This window comes from Myiozetetes cayanensis, unplaced genomic scaffold, assembly GCF_022539395.1.
Source record: "Myiozetetes cayanensis isolate MyiCay16 unplaced genomic scaffold, myiCay2020 scf2-11, whole genome shotgun sequence".
NCBI lineage: Eukaryota > Metazoa > Chordata > Aves > Passeriformes > Tyrannidae > Myiozetetes > Myiozetetes cayanensis.
In genome coordinates, this window is record NW_026087411.1 from 53,315,388 (window position 1) to 53,335,998 (window position 20,611).

General features: G+C 39.6%; 2 protein-coding genes across 2 annotated transcripts in view; both read left to right on the forward strand.

Annotated features, from left to right (window-relative positions):
* Positions 1-20,611, forward strand: part of ZDHHC14 (zinc finger DHHC-type palmitoyltransferase 14) — a 645,017-nt gene that overhangs the window by 405,558 nt on the left and 218,848 nt on the right. The window lies entirely within an intron of this gene.
* Positions 1-20,611, forward strand: part of ARID1B (AT-rich interaction domain 1B) — a 326,431-nt gene that overhangs the window by 290,797 nt on the left and 15,023 nt on the right. Inside the window, 5 exon segments of the mRNA XM_050316193.1 lie at positions 1,506-1,615; positions 2,361-2,519; positions 8,418-8,627; positions 12,016-12,220; positions 19,759-19,897. Of these exon segments, the coding sequence (XP_050172150.1) occupies positions 1,506-1,615; positions 2,361-2,519; positions 8,418-8,627; positions 12,016-12,220; positions 19,759-19,897 (823 nt within the window).

Genomic DNA, 20,611 nt, shown 5'->3' on the forward strand with positions numbered 1-20,611 from the left:
GTGATGACTTTAAGGGCTTGATTGGGCTACAAATGTGCTTTGAAAAAAACAAGAAAATGTGCCCATGAAAAACACCGGCATCTCAAAGCTGAATATTGAGCATACAGTTGTAAACTCACATGGCACATGGCTGGGTAGGTTTTCTTGGCAGACCCAGAGTCTCAACCTGCAGTGATGCTAAAGATATTAGCAAATTAGCACTGCAGAGCTTGCCAGAGTATTCGCTAGAGTCCTGCTCATGCTCTCACTGCTGTAATTAAAACTAATTATTTTCTAAAACATAGTAATACATGAATATGTGCAATAATCATTTTGTAGTGGGCAATCTGTGAAGTATTTTTAAAGCTTCTTTTCCCCCTCCTATCTTTGGCTTGCTATGCAATGTGCCTGCTGCCTAGTGCAAGCCAGCACTATCATTTTGTGAGAAGCACGCTAGTCTGGTAATGACAATGATGCTAATTTTTAGATTTGGGATATGTATTTTTTCCTTTTTATTGTCTTGTATGTTATTCTATCCTGTGTTTTTATCATCTCATATCCTTTTTTGAAGGAAGGTCATAAGGGAGATTAAAGAAAGGAGAGAAAGGAAAGGTAATCCAGTGTTTCACAAATGCTGTGCACATGGTTTTCAGCAGGGAAAGAATCACCTGGTGTCTTGCTGCTGTTCTCTGGTTATTTGCATTGATTCAGTGTTATGGCACCTCTTAGCATCTCCTCTGCCCTGTATTTTCTGTCTGTTTATCTGGATGTTTCTTCTTGCATCTTTCTAGAAATCCAGGAACCCAGCAGCTCTGCAGCAATAATACTATACTTAGCACTTGCATCTTCAAATAAAAAACCCTTAAACTCCTCACACTCCTGGGAAGCAACAACTGCATGCCATTATCAGAGAAAGACATTTGTGCATTCATTATAGTCCCACCTCGTTTTGGCAGGAGGGAGGAAGTTGAGTGCTGAGTTCTCCAACAGAGCACGGTTTACAGCTTGTATTTCTGTAGCTAAGGGTCACAGAGGCTGAGCCATTCATATCGAAGTAAGTAGGGGCAGGAATTATCTGCTGGACACCAACCTTAATACAGACGTAATTGGAAAATTCAGCCTTTTTCTTGGATTCAACATGGCAAGCAAAATGTGTATTGTTTTCATTTACATTTGTCTGTTGCAAAAGGGAGAGTGCAGTAATTAAAATACGTTGTTTTTCTGTTAAAATGTTGTGGTCAAATGCAGAGACAGTTGAAGAGTACCAGCAGCACAAAGAATGAATTTTGTTCTGTAAAGTGGTGGTGGTGGTTGTTGCATGGTGCTCGTATTCTCTCCTTGTTCGTTCTCTTTTATTTCCTCAATTCAACTGAAGAGGTTTCCAGGTTTCCAGATGCTAGAATAACAGGACAGAGGTGGGAAAACCTCTCCTTCACATGGCGCCACAGTCTTGCAGCAAGGAAGCGTGTTTTTTCCTAGGAAGCCAAACATAGTCATGCTTAACTGTTTCTCCTGTTTTCGATTAGCACCTATGGGTCTTGCAGATATGATGACACCTGGTGAGTCCAAACTACCCCTTCCTCTCAAAGCAGATGGCAAAGAAGAAGGACCACCCCAACCCGAGAGCAAGTCAAAGGTATTTACCACCTCCGCATGTGGTGTTGGTTCTGCCCGCAGAAGTCTGCTGTGTTGTCCTTCATCTTCTGGTTTTGGCCTACCCACTTCTGTTCTTTCCTGCATGCCTTTCCTTTCACGTGCAATCTCTTTGTTGGTTTCTTTTTTTTTTCTTTTTTTTTTTTTTTCCCTTCATTGTGTGTGGATCTGAAAGTTACTAGTTCTTACGGCATTTTAACTTGCGGGGGCAAAGCATCCCAAGCCAAAAGTTGCGTGGGGATTCAGCTGTGCCAGGTGGGTGGGAAAGAAGGGTCTTGCCTGGTTTTAATCCTTGCAGCCATTTTTCTCTGCCTTCAGTTATAGCTTCCTGTTTTGGCCGCCTCAGCAGCAGCAACATACTTTAATATTTTGCTTTCTTGCCTTATTTAATAAAATAAGGTGAACAGCTTGGTTTTTTTCTTTCTTTCATAATGGGAAACCCATGCTTAGCATTTCATGTGAGCTTGAAGTAAGCATGGTGGCTTAGTGACTTTAGCCAAGCATCCAGCAAACTTTCCAAATTATACTAATTAACAATGTTGTTTTAATACCTTTTATATATATATAAATATATTTATATATGTGTGTGTTTTCTGTATGTGTCTCTCTGTTTATATATATTTTATATATAAAAATTGGTCAGTCTGTTAAAATGGATGTATTTTTTTGTTTTTAATAAAGTTTGCCCTGCCTTTGTCATATTATTTTTTTTTATTCCTCTACCACAGGATAGCTACAGCTCTCAGGGTATTTCTCAGCCCCCAACCCCAGGCAACCTGCCAGTCCCTTCCCCAATGTCCCCAAGCTCTGCTAGCATCTCCTCATTTCATGGAGATGAAAGTGATAGCATTAGCAGCCCAGGCTGGCCAAAGACTCCATCAAGCCCTGTAAGTGGCTCTGGTTTTTTTTTGGTTTTGTTTATTTTTTGTAATTAATTCTATTTTAATGCTTGCTTGTTTGTTTTGTAAATTCCTTTTCTTCATTATTTATCCACTAAACAGTTTTCTTTCTCTATAAGACTGGGTACAAATTCTGCTCTCGGACACATGACTGTAAGTTCCACTGCCTGGCTTCAGTGGGGCCTGAGCATGCTTATCCAAGGGCAAAATTTGTCCCAACATTACTTTAAAATAAGAAAGAATAAAATTGCGTGCATCATGCAAGTGTGCTGTCTGGTAAAACAGCAGTTGTTGTGAAGAAAACATCCTTCCTATAATGCATCAGCTTCCAAGCATGCCAACTGTGTTGTTAAGGACAGTTCCATTTCTGTTCTTGGGCCCAAACTCCTTCACACAACTGACTTCACTCTGGTTGCTGCACTTGTCTTTACTATGATTATTTAGGGGAAAAAAAACCAAACAAAACAAAACAAAAGGAGAAATCTTCTCCCCTACTGAAACTAAGTTAAATTACAGACTCAGCACAACAAAAAAGCTACCATTTATGTTTTTGAAACATTTTTAATTTTGAATTGTGTATCTGGAAATACAGCCGTTAGAACATCAGGGCACAGTCTAAACCAAAATTGTTTCTAATTTGCTTCATTGGGTTATTTTGAAATAACCAGGTTGAGTAGAAAAAAGGCCCTGATGCTTGTACATTTTTAGAAAACTATTTTTTAGGTGAATAATATTTAGTCATTCTCATACAGGTTGTAAAGAAAAACCTGAGAGAGATGTGGAGCTAAAAGTGAATTTCATCATCTACCTATCTATAGATATACATATAGAAAATCTATATATGTATACAGAAGAGAGAATGAAAACATGAGCTGATACGGTCTACAGGGAGAAAATGTCTACTTGCTCAATTTTGTTTTGTTTTGTCTTTAATTAGAAATATATATGTTGTTCTTCTCTTATTTCTTTTTATCAAAAGTATTAATGATCATAATTTCTCTGTAGAAAAATACTGAAACATATTCTTGTGTGGAATATAAAGGGTGTTTTCCCCAGTGTTAAAGTGATAAACAACTAAATTTTTACAAAGTGATATGTTGAAGAGTATGTCTCAGGGCAAACAGAGGAAGGCCAGTCAGAGGGGAAAAGATCTACCCATCCAAAAATCAGACATCTGGTGAATCCTCTGAACAAAGGGGCAGCGTGGCATGAAATGCACCTCTTTAATCTTTGGATGTTTATTTGACAGCAACTTTGAGTCTCAGAAGGCAGCTGATGTTACTTATTCCCACAAAGTCTCATCTTTTTCTTCACAGCATTTCTGAAAACATGATACCAAAAATTCTGTTAGTTTTCTTTGTCGTAAAGAATAGTTTGGGTATTGCTTGTTTGGGCGGTTTTCTGGAGGAAAACAAGAGAGTTATTGCACAGGTTGTCTAACACATCGAGTGCTTCCTCTACAAAGATAGCAAACAACAGTGCATTCCTGAGCTCATTGCATAAACTCCATAGCAAATCCTACAGCCCTCATGAACATGTGTGAAGATTTTTCCCTGTAAATATGCCACAGTATAGCATTGGAAAAAACAAATGAAGAAAGTTTTTGCTTTCAATTTCTTCTGACTGTCCTTCTGTCCAAAAGCTTCAGTTAGCTTCTTAGTACACAGGTGTGGATAAATACAGTGATTTGAAAGGATAGAAAAATAAGTGGTGTAAATGAGCTGGTCCCTTTTTACCTATGAAGGCCAGGATTGGATAACTTCACTGACATCAACAGCAGCCTGACACAGAGTGGAATGATTGATTGCAGGCATTTCGTTACACTTGAAAACAGCCTGAATTGGTTCATTAAATCCCAAAGCTGCTTCGTGTGCTACAACTTCTCCATTCCAGCAAAGGATAAAAGCAAGGGTGAATAGTCTGATTCACTTCAGGGTATCCCTGTGATCCTGCTAAGCGGATCCTCTCTTTCAGCTGTTTTGTGTGGAAGAGAGGCATAAGAAAATGGGAAGAAGGAATTGTTAAACATTATGTTTTGAGGGCTCTTTGGGTACATCAGTAAAAGAACACTTCTGCCATGCAAATTTTGCATGTAATGTGCATCCCTGACAGTGGTAAGGTAGTTTTAAAATTCTTTAAAAGAGACATTTCAGGCATGGGTGTGAACTGTGTGGGGTCACTGCAACATGAATAAAACAGTAGGTTATGAAAACCCCATAAAATGCTGTTCAGTGTCCATAGGTACTCATGAACATGACAGTGAGTACACCTGAATAGTACTACACCTCCATGGTGCTATCTGTGAGGAGTCTGCCTAGTCCTTCAGGAGAAAATATTGATAAGAGGATTGTGTCCTTCAAAAGCCTCTGCCAGAGTTTGGACTTGGGCAGTTTTTACTGCCTGTGTATGCACACTCTGTTCTGTAGTAAAAGGGTTCTATGTAATACATGTAATATTGGCAAATTCTTCATTGAAGTGGGGGAAGTGAATGGTAGATAGTTCTATAAATATAGATGCTTATAGATATGTACAGAAACAACTACCCACTGCCTTTCATGTGAAAAGAACTCCTACAGAAATTCATGTTGTTCTGAAGGATTCTGCAGACTCACCATACAAGGGTCTGTATATAATACAGTTTTAATAGGGGGTAGGTGTATTAAAAAGAAAGTATGGGGTTCAACAGAGAATTAGCTTTGGTATCCACATGGCCAGACATACTATGTGGAAGAGTGCTGGGGGTTGAGGGCAGAGTAGGATACAACTAAATCAATAAAGCTATGTGCCACAGGCTTGGAATAGCATTCTTTTATCACCAAAACGATCAACAAACTTAACAGAAGAAAGGCTCATGATCTGTAATCTTCCAGCATTGCCTGAGCAGTGGGATCATTCTCTTATAAACCCTTGTTTTCTGAGGGTTAACATTTACCCATAGGCAAATTTGGTCTTCCGGCTGAACCTGCCCGTGTGAAACTGAAGTTTGTTTGTGTGTAGACTAGCTTGCACACATCTGTCATTTTTATACTTTTACATTTATAAAAATAGAGAAGAGAAAAAGATCTTTACTCTTGAGGAATAGCATTCTTCCTTCCAGTGCATTCTTCTACAGTTAACATTTCATTTTAGAAGAAAATTGCACCCATTTTACAAAGCATGACAACCTGAAAGCTCACACAGTAAGAAACACTTCTTACCTTCTGTAAGCTGTGAAAAGTTTTCAGATTATACTGTCATTTTAGAGCCTGCTGCCACACTGCTGAAAAGCAGCATCATTTGAGATGTATCGTAGAAAAACACAGAATGAAAAATTCTTAACTGTTTCCCTTCTGTTCTGAATCGGATTTGAAAAATGAATCTTAACATATAAAAATGAAATCCTAAAACTGGTAAATCTGAAGTTTCTTAATCATGAAATACCATAAAAGAGAAATAGAAACTATTTTATTGCTTTATATGTTAGAATATAAGCACATAGAAAATTTTCTGGTGAAAGCTGAAATTTCCCACCTTTATTTTTGTTAGAGTTCTGAGACATCTTAAGTGTCAGATTAAAATTAATGCCAATGAGTAGTAGAGGGACTTACTGCAGTTGGTAGTGGGGTAGCTCCAGTTCATTTCAGCTGTTCAAACCTGTGTGATCATACATCTGTTATCACCACAAAATCAAATTAGTAGCAATGTGACTTGCCTACTTCCCCCTTTGCACCCACCCCCCCCAAAAAAAACAAACAACCCAGACTTTGACAAAGTATATTTGTTGCAAAGAGTTAAACTGATTTTCTTAAACAGCCAGTTACATAGCAAGTGATGCTCTTGAGTAAACTGATTGCCATTACAGAATCAGTTTGTGCTTTCTTTGCATAATCTGCAGGATTCATGTCAAAGTACTTTCCTACCAGCCACTTAGTATTAGTAAAACAAATTCAGCCTTGACTCTGACTTCAGTAGGAGTTGAAACGCAACTGAGTCTGGCTCAAATAAATTCAGGAGTGCACCTTATTTCTAAGTAAGAAAGGTAATCATATCTGTCTATAGGAAGGACTGCTGTGAAGAAGTTTCAGTGTCAGCAAGGCACTTTACAGGAGGCTATTTATTTAATTAAAATGAATATCGGTTCACTGGAAAGAACAGCAATGGCTCGTGGAACTACTAGGTCACCCCCCTTGGCTTTATGTTTCTTTTCTCCTGACTCTCTTCCAACGTTGCCAAGTTTCAGCTGATGGCTGGAAGGAGATACAGAGACTGTTATATTTTCCAGGCTAACATACAAGATGAATGATGGGAATGCTTTTAAAATCATTGGCAGTGGGGTTCTTCCCCACAGAATCCATCTTTTATGGCGTTTAGTGCCAAGCCTCACCACTGCTATGTGGGGACATGGACAAAGTGGGTGCTTCTGTAGCATCTGTGAGGTACAGCTAGAGTCTTCTTTAGAGATGTTCAACTAGGAATGAGTTTCTGTTTACTTGAGAATTGTGCTGTCTTCTGTTCAAAGTAAAGAAAAGGCAAAGGAGGGAAAGAGTGATTGACTAGATGAGTTTAAAGAAGTGTCTGCTGCAATCAACAACAAAGTTTAAGATTTTACTATACAGACATAAAGGATATGTTTCCCTTCACATATTTGGCTCCTTTCCCAAGGCTGTATGTCAGTCTTTTTCCCTTGTGTTTGATTCTGAACCATTCCCATCTTCCACTGCTGAGCAAATCACTTCACCTTCTGCAAATGGGAGGGTCTTCCTGTAGCAGCAGCAGCCCCTCTCTGCTGTCAGATCAGAAGCAGCTTGGGTAGAGGGTGCAACAAGGCCTGTCCACACATGGCATAGAACCCAGCTCACAGGATTATATTGCACAGAAAAGAAAGGGCGAGAATTTATAGCTTCTGTAGCAGCCTCAGTGCTTTCTGCCATCTCCACATTAAAAAAAAAAAAAGAAAAAAAAAAAGGTGGGGAGGAATCAAACATAACATGAGTTTTCATTAGCTATAAAGCCCAAAGAGCAGCAGGAAAACAGGTTCACTCCTGCCTTTCTGCCATGGAGACAGAATTCTGCTCTTGCCAACTCTTTTGCTTTTCCTGGTGGTGGTTCAGCTCTAATTGCTGCCCATCCTTGGTTTTCTGAAGGTCATAATACACATTCCCTTTGCAAGGTAGGACAAGGGAGATGGATATCTTCTGTCCTCTGTCAGGGGAGGAGAGTAGTAGCTACTCATAAGCCTAATTGGATCAGGCAGGTAATTGGCAGTTCACAAAGAGCTACCAGTCTCCTTGTAGGCTCCTGTAGGCACCCTTGCTCATCTTGCTTTTTGGCCAGCAGTGGTGTGAAGAAGTAATAAAGTAACCATTTGTGGCTCCGAAGAGAATACTACTCCAGGTACTGCTTTGCTGTGATTTGCACTTTAGGCTATTTTTGTGTAGTTCTCCTGCTCTGGAGAATCACTTTCAAGTTTTCTAGCCCCCTTTGAGGGCAAAGATGATTTTTAGGACTTTCTAAACTTCCATGGGACAAACTTATTTTTAATTTTACCAAAATGATTGCTTGCAAAGCACCTTGAGATAAGTGGATGAGAAGCACTGTGTGAAAGCTACCTCTTCTTAAAATAACATGAGGCAACATCAGAAACTTGCCTTCTGGGATCCAAAGTTCAGATCAGTGAAAGAAATATGAAAATGGGGAGTTTGGGCCCTTTATTTAAAAAGATGACTTTTCCATATATGGACAGAATGTACTGTTTGTGCCTGAACTAGTAGCCTTCATTCCTGACTGTTGTGTGATAGCTTTAGTTTGTTTGACATCTTCTCTTTTTCAATGTTGTGAGTTTCTTACTTTCTCTTCCCTTCCCCTCCCACCCTTCCCCCAACTCTTTCTTTTCTTCTTGCGATTTAGAAATCAAGTTCCTCTACCACAACGGGCGAGAAGATCACTAAAGTCTATGAGCTAGGAAATGAACCAGAGAGAAAGATGTGGGTGGATCGGTACCTGACATTCATGGAGGAGAGGGGCACACCTGTGGCCAGTCTGCCAGCTGTGGGAAAGAAGCCCTTGGACTTGTTCAGGCTCTATGTTTGCGTCAAAGAGATTGGAGGTTTAGCACAGGTAAGAAGAAGTGCTTGAAAGTGAACCCTTTGAAAAGGCAATGCACCTTTTCTTTCTAGGGTATTTCCTGCTGGATACACCATTATGTTTTCAGTCTTGACAATGTTGTTGAAGAAATAGTTTCATGCTTTAATATCTGTCTGGAGTTCATTTGGGCTGTATAATGGCCCTAAAACTTCAGAGTTTGAATCAAGATTGACCATTGCTATGGAGAGATGAAATTGTTGCCTGTTCAGGGGAATCTAGTAATGCTACTAAGAGAAGAAAAGAAGAAAAGGCCACTGAATCAAAGTTATGAGTAAGAAGCAGATGATAGAGCTAAAAGGAAAGGAGATTTTTAAATCCATCTTTCTCAGATAGTGATACAGCCTCTAGGACAATTCAGTTCATCTCTCCAGAGAAGTGCAGATATATGCTTAAACTACAGTCCTTCATCCCAGACCTTTCATCTCTGAGTGTCTCTGTGTAGTACATTTGTTTCTTAGATACAGACTGTGCTTTGCCTGTATTGGGAAAATGCTTACAGGATATTTTGGGTTGCCTTGCAAACGTAATGATTACAAGGAAAGGTGAATTACTTAAATGAGTTGAAGGAAAACAAAAGCAGGAAGAGCTGAGAATAAAAAACATCACAGATGGGAGAAGCTTTGGTTTGTGTTCTTATCAGTTAACTGGAAGTTTTGCAAAGGGACGTTCAGAAATTACTCACCAGTTCAGTAAGACTGACCACCACAGAGCAAAATGAAATGTTTAATTGTCTAGCACCATCAAAAGGGAAAGCAGGAGAAACGGTCAGTATTTGAAGTCTTAGATTCAGCATTCAAAGTCTCCTGTCCTTGCCTGATGCTTTTACAAAGCATCCCTTGCATCTGGGGGATGATTCTGGCTAGGTGCTAGAAACTATTACGAAGTGCAGAGATCCATAATTTCTGTGGATTTAGGGACATTTGTGGATGTTTAATGCCTTGCAGAATGAGGTCTTACACATGGCTGTGTAGATAAATGTGTGCAATATTTAATATAAAACATGTAATATTAAAATAGATACCATTTTACACTAATTACCAACTATTAACTCAAAAATATGGCAAGCAAATTAGATCCTCAGAAAGAATACATTCTAATAATCTGTGTGGTTAGTTCAAGAAAGGAATGACCAACATCAATTAGTACCATTTTCAAAGCTATTTTTAAAAGTACACCTCACAACATAAGATTTGACTACTGAATTAGATCCTTGGCCCTTCAAATCCAGGGATTTTAGCTATTCCTGTTATTAAAGGAAGGCAAAGAAACCTAGTATAATTCACCTTGCCGGTTGTTAAATGCTGTATATGGGTAAGAGATACTATCCTGACATCTTTAGTGATCAGCTTATGCCCCCCAGCATCATACAGGTTAGATTACTTTTTGCTCAGAAACTTTATTACTGGTAAATCATGTCATATCAGCATGATTGTGCCCATAGCATGACTCTTAGCATCAAAAATTAGGCAAGATTAGGGGCAGATGAGATATTCTAGAGAGTCATTCATGTTTTCTTATTATGGAAGTTTATTTTATTTTGGGACATTCAGTGTTGATTTTCATCAGCAGACATTATGCTTTGCCAAAGAACAGATACTGTTCACTTAGACTGATTTTTGAGAGCTTGAGTTATAAATGCATGTGCTTCGGTACTGCTAAAAATTTACACTTAAAATAAAATAAAGGCTTCTGGTTTTGCTGGTGTGCCCGCATGAATGTTTGCTATGTTTATGTGTTAAGAGCTACTGAGAGGTGCAGAGCTCTTGCTTGCTGAGTTTTATTTAAATATGTCTGTGTGATGCCCTCCTAAAAAGCTGTGGCTCCGACTGCTGCACTCCACATCTCATGATTCTGCCTGGAGAGTGACAGGGAGTGAAGCTGTGCAGCAGTGGTGCATATTCTCTGTCTGAATAGTTGCAGTTGATGTGGTCCAAACATGAACAGACCAGCTGTTGGCAGTCTTCTTTTAAATGCCAATATACTGGGCATTTAGGCATGAACGTTTCTGTTTGCATTATGCAATGTGTTCATTACGCACCACTTAGCTATAAACCAGTAGGAACAAAGAGCTGTGTAACTGGATTTCAAGCCTCAACAGGGGCAGTGTAGGAAAATCTGGTCTTTTTTAACTCCTGGGTTCTTGCAGGGTGTACCAGAGAAATAAAAACACTTCGCATAGCCATCCCAGCCAGCTTGCTTTTAGTGCCATCCTCGAAAAACCTCTGCTGACTGGCAGCAGTTACGGTGTTACGGAGAAACATAAAAAATGTTGCCTTTGCTGTCATACAGACTAAGGAACAGTATGGCTGATGATAACCTTTCTAACTATGCAAGTTAAATTGGAGTCATTAAAATATCAGGCCTCAGGGCAAGTAGCAGACATCATGGAATCAGGATTGTTCCTGAGCAAAAGCTGGGATTCTCAGATGTTTAAAGCCCATTTATGTTGGTGCTGACCGCTCTCCTTGGATCATACCTAGCAATTGCATAACTGGTTGAATGAACTTAGGGGCATCAGGTGTTACAGAAAAAAACCTGGCTGCTATGAGTGGTACAGCTGAGTGAGCCAGTGGCATCATCCAGGATGACAAATGAACTTCGCTGTTATTACAGATCATCTGTGTTTGAGGAACTCATGAGCGGAGTCTTTCAATATTCTCAGCCTTACACTGCAAACAAGACTCACAGTGGATTGTGGAGGCAGCATTGTAATACAAAGTGTTGCTGGACTAGCCGTGTGTGTTTGAAGTCTGCCTTAATTAATTAAGGGGCCTGGCTTCACTGTGCCTCTCATCTAGCCAGAGCATCATCGATCTGTCCCTGCAAGACGCACTGAAGTGAAAGGACTTGAACCAGGAATTACAAGCTGAACTGTTTGACAGCTGGTGGCTATTTGGGAGAAAAATTTATTTTTCATATTAATGCTCAAACACTTAAATTGCAGAGTAACGCTGTTACTGCTTTCTAAATTAGTTTTTATAAGCTGCTTTTTAATTAGAATGGGGAGGGTGTGAGTGGGTGTCAGAGACGGAGAGAATGAGCAGGAATTTGCTTGGAAATGGATTGCTAAACTGAAGAGCATAGGCCCTGGAAGGGTGTTAGACATTTAAAGGATGCACCATGCAGAAGACTCCACAAGCAAAGCTTTTTATGTAGCTATCAGCAGGTTCCTTAATGGTTTTATAACTGTAAATGCTGTCTGTGCATTACTGCGTGTGGGAGTAATGAGCATTAGTTAAAAGAGGAAAATAAAAAAAGTAAACCAAGACATTAAGTGCTTTTTTTTTTTTTCCTATTTAGTTTCCTGACTTAAACAAAACACTTTGCTGCAAACCAATGGTTCTGCTGTTTACTTTGCTAGGTTAATAAAAACAAGAAGTGGCGTGAGCTGGCAACCACCTTGAACGTTGGCACTTCGAGCAGCGCAGCCAGCTCCCTGAAAAAACAATACATCCAGTACCTGTTTGCCTTCGAGTGCAAGATTGAGCGAGGGGAGGAGCCCCCTCCAGAAGTCTTCAGCACTGGAGATACCAAGAAACAACCTAAGATTCAGCCGCCATCTCCTGGTAAGTCAAATGAACTGCAGCCTCTTACACAACCATTTTTTGAATGCAAAAGATACTAGGTTACACTTTATATATTTAGAAGCATGTCTTGCTAATGCTGGACAAACAACCGGGATAAATCTGTTGCTGGCATCTTGTTCTCAAACTTGGAGCTGAGTCAAGTCAGATTTAACTCTGAAGGGCCATCTGCAATCATGTGTCTGGTTTGTCCTTGCTCACTCCAACTTAAAAAGACAATGTGCCCATAATGTTCAGTTACATTGGCATAATAAGAAGAATAGTGTTCTGCATGGATGTGCTTGCACTGTAGGACAGGAGGCAGCCTGAAAAGAGCATCCATTTGTCTGAAGATAAGACTCTGGTACTTACACTTCCCTTGCTGTTAATCTGAAGCTGCATTTCCAACACAACTGTTGGTCAGTAAGGCTTCAGTTGGAGTCAGGATGGCAGATGCTGGTCTGAACAGCGGATCTCAGATGGTTGCTCTGATACAGCTCACACTGAATGGGTGGCAGATGGAGAGCTGAGAGTATGGTGCATCCCCACTGCCAGACGTCATAGTTTGGAGGCACGCTCTCTGCTCTTTTGTTGCTAATCCTGTGTGTCCGATAAGTCGTTAGCATCACTGTCCTTATCTTCTCATCTGAAAAACTGGAACTGAAATTACTTTATTTTAGCTGTTCTTTTTTTTCATGTATGGTGTGATGTTTGAAATCACTGTTTTCTTTCTAAACTCGTTTAACTTAAGATTCTCAGGATTAGACCATCACGGTTGATATTCAAGGCAGGACAGTCCCTGAGTAGAAACATTTTAAGTACGTAGGAAGAGTCATAGTATGATTTTGACTTTTGGACTACCCACGGAAGAGGAAAAGTTTCCTTTGATTATTTTGAGTTATTTCTTTGGTTATTAGCTTTTTTGACCAACAAAATAATTCGACAAAATTTGTGAACTACTGTCACAATTACTACTAGGCAGACCAGCATCTGTTGTTGCCAAGAGAATATAATTCCTGGAATGTTTACAGCAGTTTCCTGCATTAGAAGGCAGTTTTAGGAAAGTGTTAACTCAATTTCTGTTAGTGCAGTTCACTGGCTGAAAATGGGAAATAGAGAGTCAGGGACCCAGCAACCTCTGCAGACAGTTTGCAACTGCATGACTCCAGTACACTATTGTGGATACTAGAAAAATGCAAAGACCTTTATAATCATATAATAAAGTTCTGACCTTTCCAAGAGCATTTCTTACAATAGAGCTTTGTCAGTACAGAAAAGCTAACAGCGATAAGGCTTAAATCTTTCTCAGCCTGATTTATTCAGTGCAAGGATTTGGGGTAGTGTTTAGTTAAAATCTTCGAAAGAACATCTCTGTGTAATAACTTAAACATTTGCTCCACCTTATTTAAAACCTAGGGTTATCAGGTACACCAGGGGTGATTGTTTAATAGAGAGGATGACTAGGTTACTTTACAGTGCCAGCTTAGAAGATGGAGAAAAACATTTGGTACTAGAAGTGAAGCCCATAGTCCAAATGTCTATCTGTCTAAAATGAGTACAGAGTGTCCTGAATGTGCACGACTGAAAAAATAAAATATGTTGGAGGTGCCCATCACCTTCTGAGAAGACTGGTAAGGGAAGCTGAAACTGTTAGGCTTGTTAAGGACACTGAGGTGGAAATTAGTCTGTTTCTAAAAATGAAAGAGTATTTTGCTTTGCTCTCTCCTCCCTTACCTCTTGCTAACACTGCTCTCAGTAGTTGATTTGGGGATGATCACTGTAAATTGGCTGAATTTTGAGATGAAGAATCATTATTTAAATATATAGACCTGAAGCAAAGGGATAGAAGTGTCAGATGTACTGCTTTTACAGGGTCCTTTTGCATTATAACGCTACACATGAAAATAGCAAAGTCCAAGTTTAAATTTATCATAACTTCCAAGCAAGCTGTCTGTGAGGAGAACTGAAACTATTTTTCTAAAATAAAAACACAGCAGGACATAGAGACTAGAAGAGGGGGAAGCAAGCAAGGATCTCAAGGTTTGTTTTGTTGTAGAGAAAAGAGCTTGTGTCACTGAATGGGACTGCACTTCCGTACAGAGAAAGGCTTTCGCAGTGTGTATCAGCTTTAGTACATGAAATCCTGCTGAGGTATAGATGCCTCAGAAAGTACAAGCCTGTTCTTTTTAATAGTCAGCTTTTTTTCTTGTTCCTTTTCCTATAGTATATACCAACATTAACATTTTAACTGCACAAAAGAAGCAGAGTTGTAGACGTACTTCAGATAATCTGTTACTCTTTGGCATTCAGAGGGAACGGGAGCCCAGCACAACAAGAAGGAGTAGCTTCCAAAAGTCCTTGCTTTAACTTGTGCAGTTAGCTCAGTGTAGGCAAAGCCACTTTGAAGACAAATCCATTTACAGAGAACTAGTTACAGTATTATGGCTGAAGTTAATTCTGATAGAAAAGCAGATGGACTCGTCTCAGAGCAGAGGGTGTTGTAGTTTGTCCAATTCCAACTAGCTGACGCTATGAAACAAGTCTTGCAAACTTTAAAATTGACTGATCTTCTTACAACTTTTAAAAATAAGTATTTCAGTTGCTCGAAAGAATACATCAGGACTGGCAGCCTTTCTGGTACAGAGAAGAATTCAGTCCCAGTGTTGTCGTAGTTCCAGGTAGATGTTACGCAAGGTGGGAGCAGGCTGAAGTACAGCTTACAACAAATCTGTTCTTGCAGATGTCTCACATCCAAGGAGTGGTTGTGTGACTGCCTCACAGATGACCTTTATAATGCAATCATAGAGTGAATACTAGGAAACACAGTGCAACAAACCATGGTGAAGAGATTGATATTGAAGAACACAGTCAAGGAAAGGATGCCATCTGTACATCAAATTTATGGGTCTGCAAGGCAGTGGTCTAAGTCCATGTGTTAGTCCGTTTGCTTGTAGCACATTTGGGATTCTCCCATCACTTGTTTTTTTGAAACTTAATTAGTAAGGTAAATAGTACATAAAGGATTGAATAATTTAGTGCTAGTGCAGGTCATAAATAGTGTCAGAACTTACAAGAAGTTGAAAAAAAGAGTGAGAGTAGAACAGCAAAGTGACAGGCTGTCTGACCTTGATCAGCAGAGATTTGCACAGTAGCCAAGGTGTTGGGGTTAGGATTAGGTGCCCATTTTAATAAATGTTCTGACTTCATATCACTGTCAGAGCCTCTTCTGCCCTTTCATAAAGCTCCTGGGGAGAGGTGGGGGCCTGAACGTGTTTTGGTATGCCTTGCATTGCTCTGAGGTTGTGCAAGTTGGCAACATGCTTGTGGTAGGCTGAGGCCTTAGTGCCTGTCTGTGTCAGGTAATGCCATCAGCAGTGAAGACCAGCAGCAGATGCCTAATGACAGGCTAACTATTAGAGGACCCCTGTTGGCCTTAAGTCCTGGTCGTTGGGTCTGTGCCAAAATCCATGTCAACTGTTGGTGACTTTGCTGCTGTGTAGAAAATCCCTTATAGAGAGAGAGGCATTGTAGGTCTTCATAGGCATCCTTCTAGTGCTCCAGTGCTTTCCAGAAGTGGGTGCAAAGATAAAATCCTCTCTCTGTCATATGTGTTTGATAGTTTTGACCAAAATATGCACAAATTACGTGGCAAGTTCTAAACTGAGAAAAACTGTGGGGCCATAACACTAAGCACTGATGGATGCTGGAGAGCAAGTTCCAGAAGAGCATGAAAGAGTTCTTTTCCATTGCTGTACTCTGGCACTCTCAATTCTTAGCTGCAGTGTGAGGTTGTATATGCACGACTCCCAGAATTACCAGCTGAGAGTTTATCCTGTACTGAATGAACAGGATGGCCATAGTGGTACAGCTGAGGATGCTAGTGAGTAACACTCAGCAGCTGGCCCTGATGTCAACAGAGATTTCATTACAGCAAACGTGGAAAAATCGTGCGCTTGTGCTGGAAAGAGGGAGCGACAATGCGCTGAGAGTGTGTTCCCTATGTTTCCTTGGCAGCAGAGAAACAAGACTTGGGGAGGGGGATGGCGGGGGGGACACGACACAGCACCACACATCCATTCAGCGAGTGCATCTGTAACCAAACCCATCCGTCTCTGCTGGCGGGTGGCTGACTGAAGTGCTATTATTAGCAGGCAGGTGATGTCATGGAGCATGTCATGAGGCCAGCCAGGGAATCCCCACTGATGATGGGCAGGGCTTGGGAGGGGTGGATGAGGGGACAGGCAGAGGTGCCCCCATGCCTGTATCTATGCCTGCCCAGGGGAGCCCTGCAGTAGCCACCAGCCCAGCCTAACTGGGGCACTGGGTTCGTGCTGTGTAAATTATCTACCCAGCGTGGTGTCTGGCTGTTCACTCTGAAGTATGTGAATGTACTTAACCTTCAGTAACCTTTCCATTGTTTACTTTAGAGTATACATTTGTAGCTTCTGGCAAAAGGTAGGGATATCCTAGAGAGCATGTCAGGCTTCGTATTAATGGAGCTTCAAGAAGCTGCATTCTTCTTTTCTTTTTTTTCTTTTTTTCCTGAATGGAAAAAAGTCGCTGGCAAGAGAAAGATATCTTTTTTCAGCTGCATATTTCCTTTCTGGTAAATAAAGGTCTTTCCTCAAAGCAATATTGCCATGCCAGTACTATAATTCCATGTTGCACAGAATAACACATGCCGTTGAGTGAACTGTGGCAGAGTTTGTAGGACACCTCACCTTCTCACTGACCAAGATGTCAATTGTATTTAATTTTTTATGCATTTTCTGTTGTTAAAAACATAGTCTTATGAATCTGTTATGATACTTGAAAGGCAAGTGTTGTTTAGATGTGGATGTGAAATGAGGAATTCAATAGCTGTGTACATACAGGTTTTTACCTGGACCAACCCCAAGATAGCTACAGAATCATGTAAGCAGAGATTACCTTTCCTAAAAGAACATTGTTGTTTGTCTTCCTTCTTAGTTCTTTGTTTAATACTGAAGCTTATGGAGCACTTTAAAAAATGCATTTTCTATTTCAAGATGTCCACAATCAAAATTAAACATCAAACATAATAAAAACTGTGCAAAGATAGATGTAAAAATTCCAGAGTGCAGCTTAGCAAATGTAAAATTTATGGTGAAATATGAAATACAGGCTCTTCTTGGAAGATGGTGTCCTAAGCCAGAGATTGAAACACTTGCAGTCCCAATTCTGTAGAAGTGTACCTGACCCAATGGAGGTCAAGGCAAAATGTATTAACAAAGCAGTACCAGAAACTTTGCACTTCTCGTGATAGCATTTGCCTTCCATTTTTTCACTTCTTTATATAACCAGTCATTTAGAAAGAGTCTGAGGAAAAATAACCAGCCCTGTAATCACCGCCCAGAAGATAGAAATTTGACATGTAGCTTTTCAGGTGGTTATATTCTTTTTGCTTTTAAACCTTTCTTTATATAAGGTTATATAAAACACATTGTTATTCATAATAAAGATTCTGCATTCTTCAGCCCATAAATACCAAAAAGATCTTTCACTTGTTTTCTTTTGGTTTACTTGGGATATGAATTAAGCTCTTACTCAGGTAGGGTAGGGAAGAACTTAATTGCTGCTTAATAGCCCACCATACCAGAATTTACAGTAAGTATATGGGTACACTAAAATGTTTACTTACATGTTTCTAATATAGCAAGATGGTATGTGACAATGTGTGGGTTAACTCAGAGATGCTTTCAAGTTTTCAAGAAGAATCTAGAATTGTGTTTGAAGCTCAAGGGCAGGAGAATGATCCTGGCTCACTCAGGGGTCATATTTACAAAGGGCTGGTTTTTTGTGAATATGATGAGGGGTTTTATTATCACAGGGATTTTATTGTATTATAGCACTAAAACCTTCGGTTAACTGTAGCATTAATTGCTGCAAATGTTACTGTATTAATGCAATCAGAGAGCTTTTCTTAAACTTTTTTTAGAATCTCATTATTATGTGAGCATAATCCAAACATGCCTCAGAAATCTGAGGACAAGAACAATGTGGTCTACACAATGTGGATTTTACATATGTACTTGCTACTGAGACTGATTTCCAGATAGGGGAACATGTGTTACGGATATAAATGAAACACATATAAAAAAGGTGTTCTTCAGTTAAAAACAAGCTCTGCCTGTCAAGATGATGAGTGTTCTAGGATTCTGAGTCAATTATAAACTACTCTCTCTTTCACATGCAGAAGAAAAGCCCATACTGCTTGTTGCAATTTTCCTCTAACAGTAATCTATAAAGTTTTGTTAATTGGTTGTTGAATGTATATAGTCAGGCACTATAAAATGCTTATGTGACAGTTCATAAAAAAGAAGGACCTCTCAAGCCAAACCCACATCTTTCCGAGTCTGTTAGATTTGTGAATTTTTCTGTTGTTAATGTTTTCCCAATTGTATCTAAAGACTTGAATCCTACAGTTTCTCCTTGTGTAGAATTTCTGCAGCAAGGCCAATCAGATCCAAGGCTTAGATGTCATTACTAATCCCCACTTACTACCTTCTAAATCAGATCCTTGGGGTTTAGGACTGTTTCTCCTCGATAATCATATGAAAATAGTAACTTCAGTATGTACTGTGAAAGACTGGTCTGGATGTATTTTATCATTAGCTTATATGGTGTATACATTTAATGCCCTTATTGCTGCTCAGTCTCATCAGAATACAAAAGTAAATGCTTTTCTACACTTGTCATATCAGGAATATCAAGCTATTTGCAGTGGTTAAGGGGACACTAGTGCAGATACTCCATTGCTTTCAGAGATCTCAGCATATACGTTTTCACAGATTAGATAGAATTGACCTGGTCTTGTTACACATGGTTTACAATGACTGACTCTTAACTTCATTTTGTTAAAGTGTCCATTGCTATTTTTGTAATTCTCTTGGGAGTGTTAGCTATAGCTTCCTGTTCAAATTGTACTTTCAGTGAGCATTTTCTTCTGATCTCAGATTGCCTTTTGCATTTCTGAAATACAATCTTTTCCTGTGCTATCTCAAAGTTGACATAGGGATCAGTGTGCCACTAATCATTGGCCATCTTTCACCATGGAAATGTCTGCTTTTTAGTGCTAAATGAAATGATGAATTTATATTAATATAGTAGCTTAAATTTGTGATTAAAAGCTTCTGGCTGAAATTTGCCTTATAAACGTGTGTTGTGATAGTGATTATATGAAGAAGCTATGCCAAATACAATCTTCATTTACTATGTTGCAAACTATAGACAATTAACTTTGTATCTCTGACCTCTGATTTAAATGATCCTTCATCTAGATGATTTCTATTCATGTTGCTTGAGGCAGCAGATTAAATTCATAGTTCTAGGAAAGATGATGGCTATTACTGCACAGCATATCCTGATCTCAGAGGATTTGGGGGAATTTATAAAGTACTGAGATGGAATAAGGTATACACAGGCTTCTTGAGGAAAAAAACAGTTTCCTTCGTTGATGATTATTACTTCCCTGGGAATTGGGCTTCTATCTCTTAATAATTCCTTTTTCTTTAATTTCCCAGCTAATTCTGGTTCCTTGCAAGGCCCACAGACTCCACAGTCCACTGGTAGTAATTCCATGACAGAAGTGCCAGGCGATTTGAAGCCCCCAACACCAGCATCCACACCTCATGGACAGATGACACCTATGCAGGGTGGCAGGTATGAAAAGGACTTCATTTTTTGTTGGGCTCTAGTTCTAAAGCAGTTTAGTCTAGTCTTCCACACTGCTTAGGCAATCATCTGATTCTTTGGTGAACCAGTCAGAGACTGAAAAGTGGAAGAAAATTATTTATTTTTGGAGGGGAGAAGGGGAAAGGGGGAAAGGGGAGGTGCATTAGCTTTCTAAAAACCAGGGAAGCATCAGCCATGCACCATTGCAAAGGAGTGTATGTGAATGTCAATCGTGGGGAGGAAGGGGAAACCCAACAGCACCAACGTAAAAGCACAACCTTGCTTATCCTGTACTCCTCTGGTATACAGGTCCAGACGTGCTCAGGAAGGAGAAATATGTTGGTTTAAGGTGTTACTGAAATTCAAATTATGAAAAGCATATACAATACAAGATAGCAGAGACTTCATGTTGTGGATGTACCAAGAAATCCCTTTAGTTCTGTGTTCTGTAAGTCACACAGACCAGCTTAATCTGAATTGAACCCTTCTTACCATTTGTTAACAATCCTTAGTCCACTAAAGTCCAGCAAAAAAGTTCTTCATGACTTCTCAGTATAAAGGAACACAGCTGAGCTCTGAACTGTTTACAGGGCCACTACAAACTTAGTGTACTTAGGTTCTTTTTTTCTGCATCTCTAATACTACAGAAAGAATAGCAAGAACCTTTTTTAATCATCTTCAATTCAGATTGAGTTTTCTTTC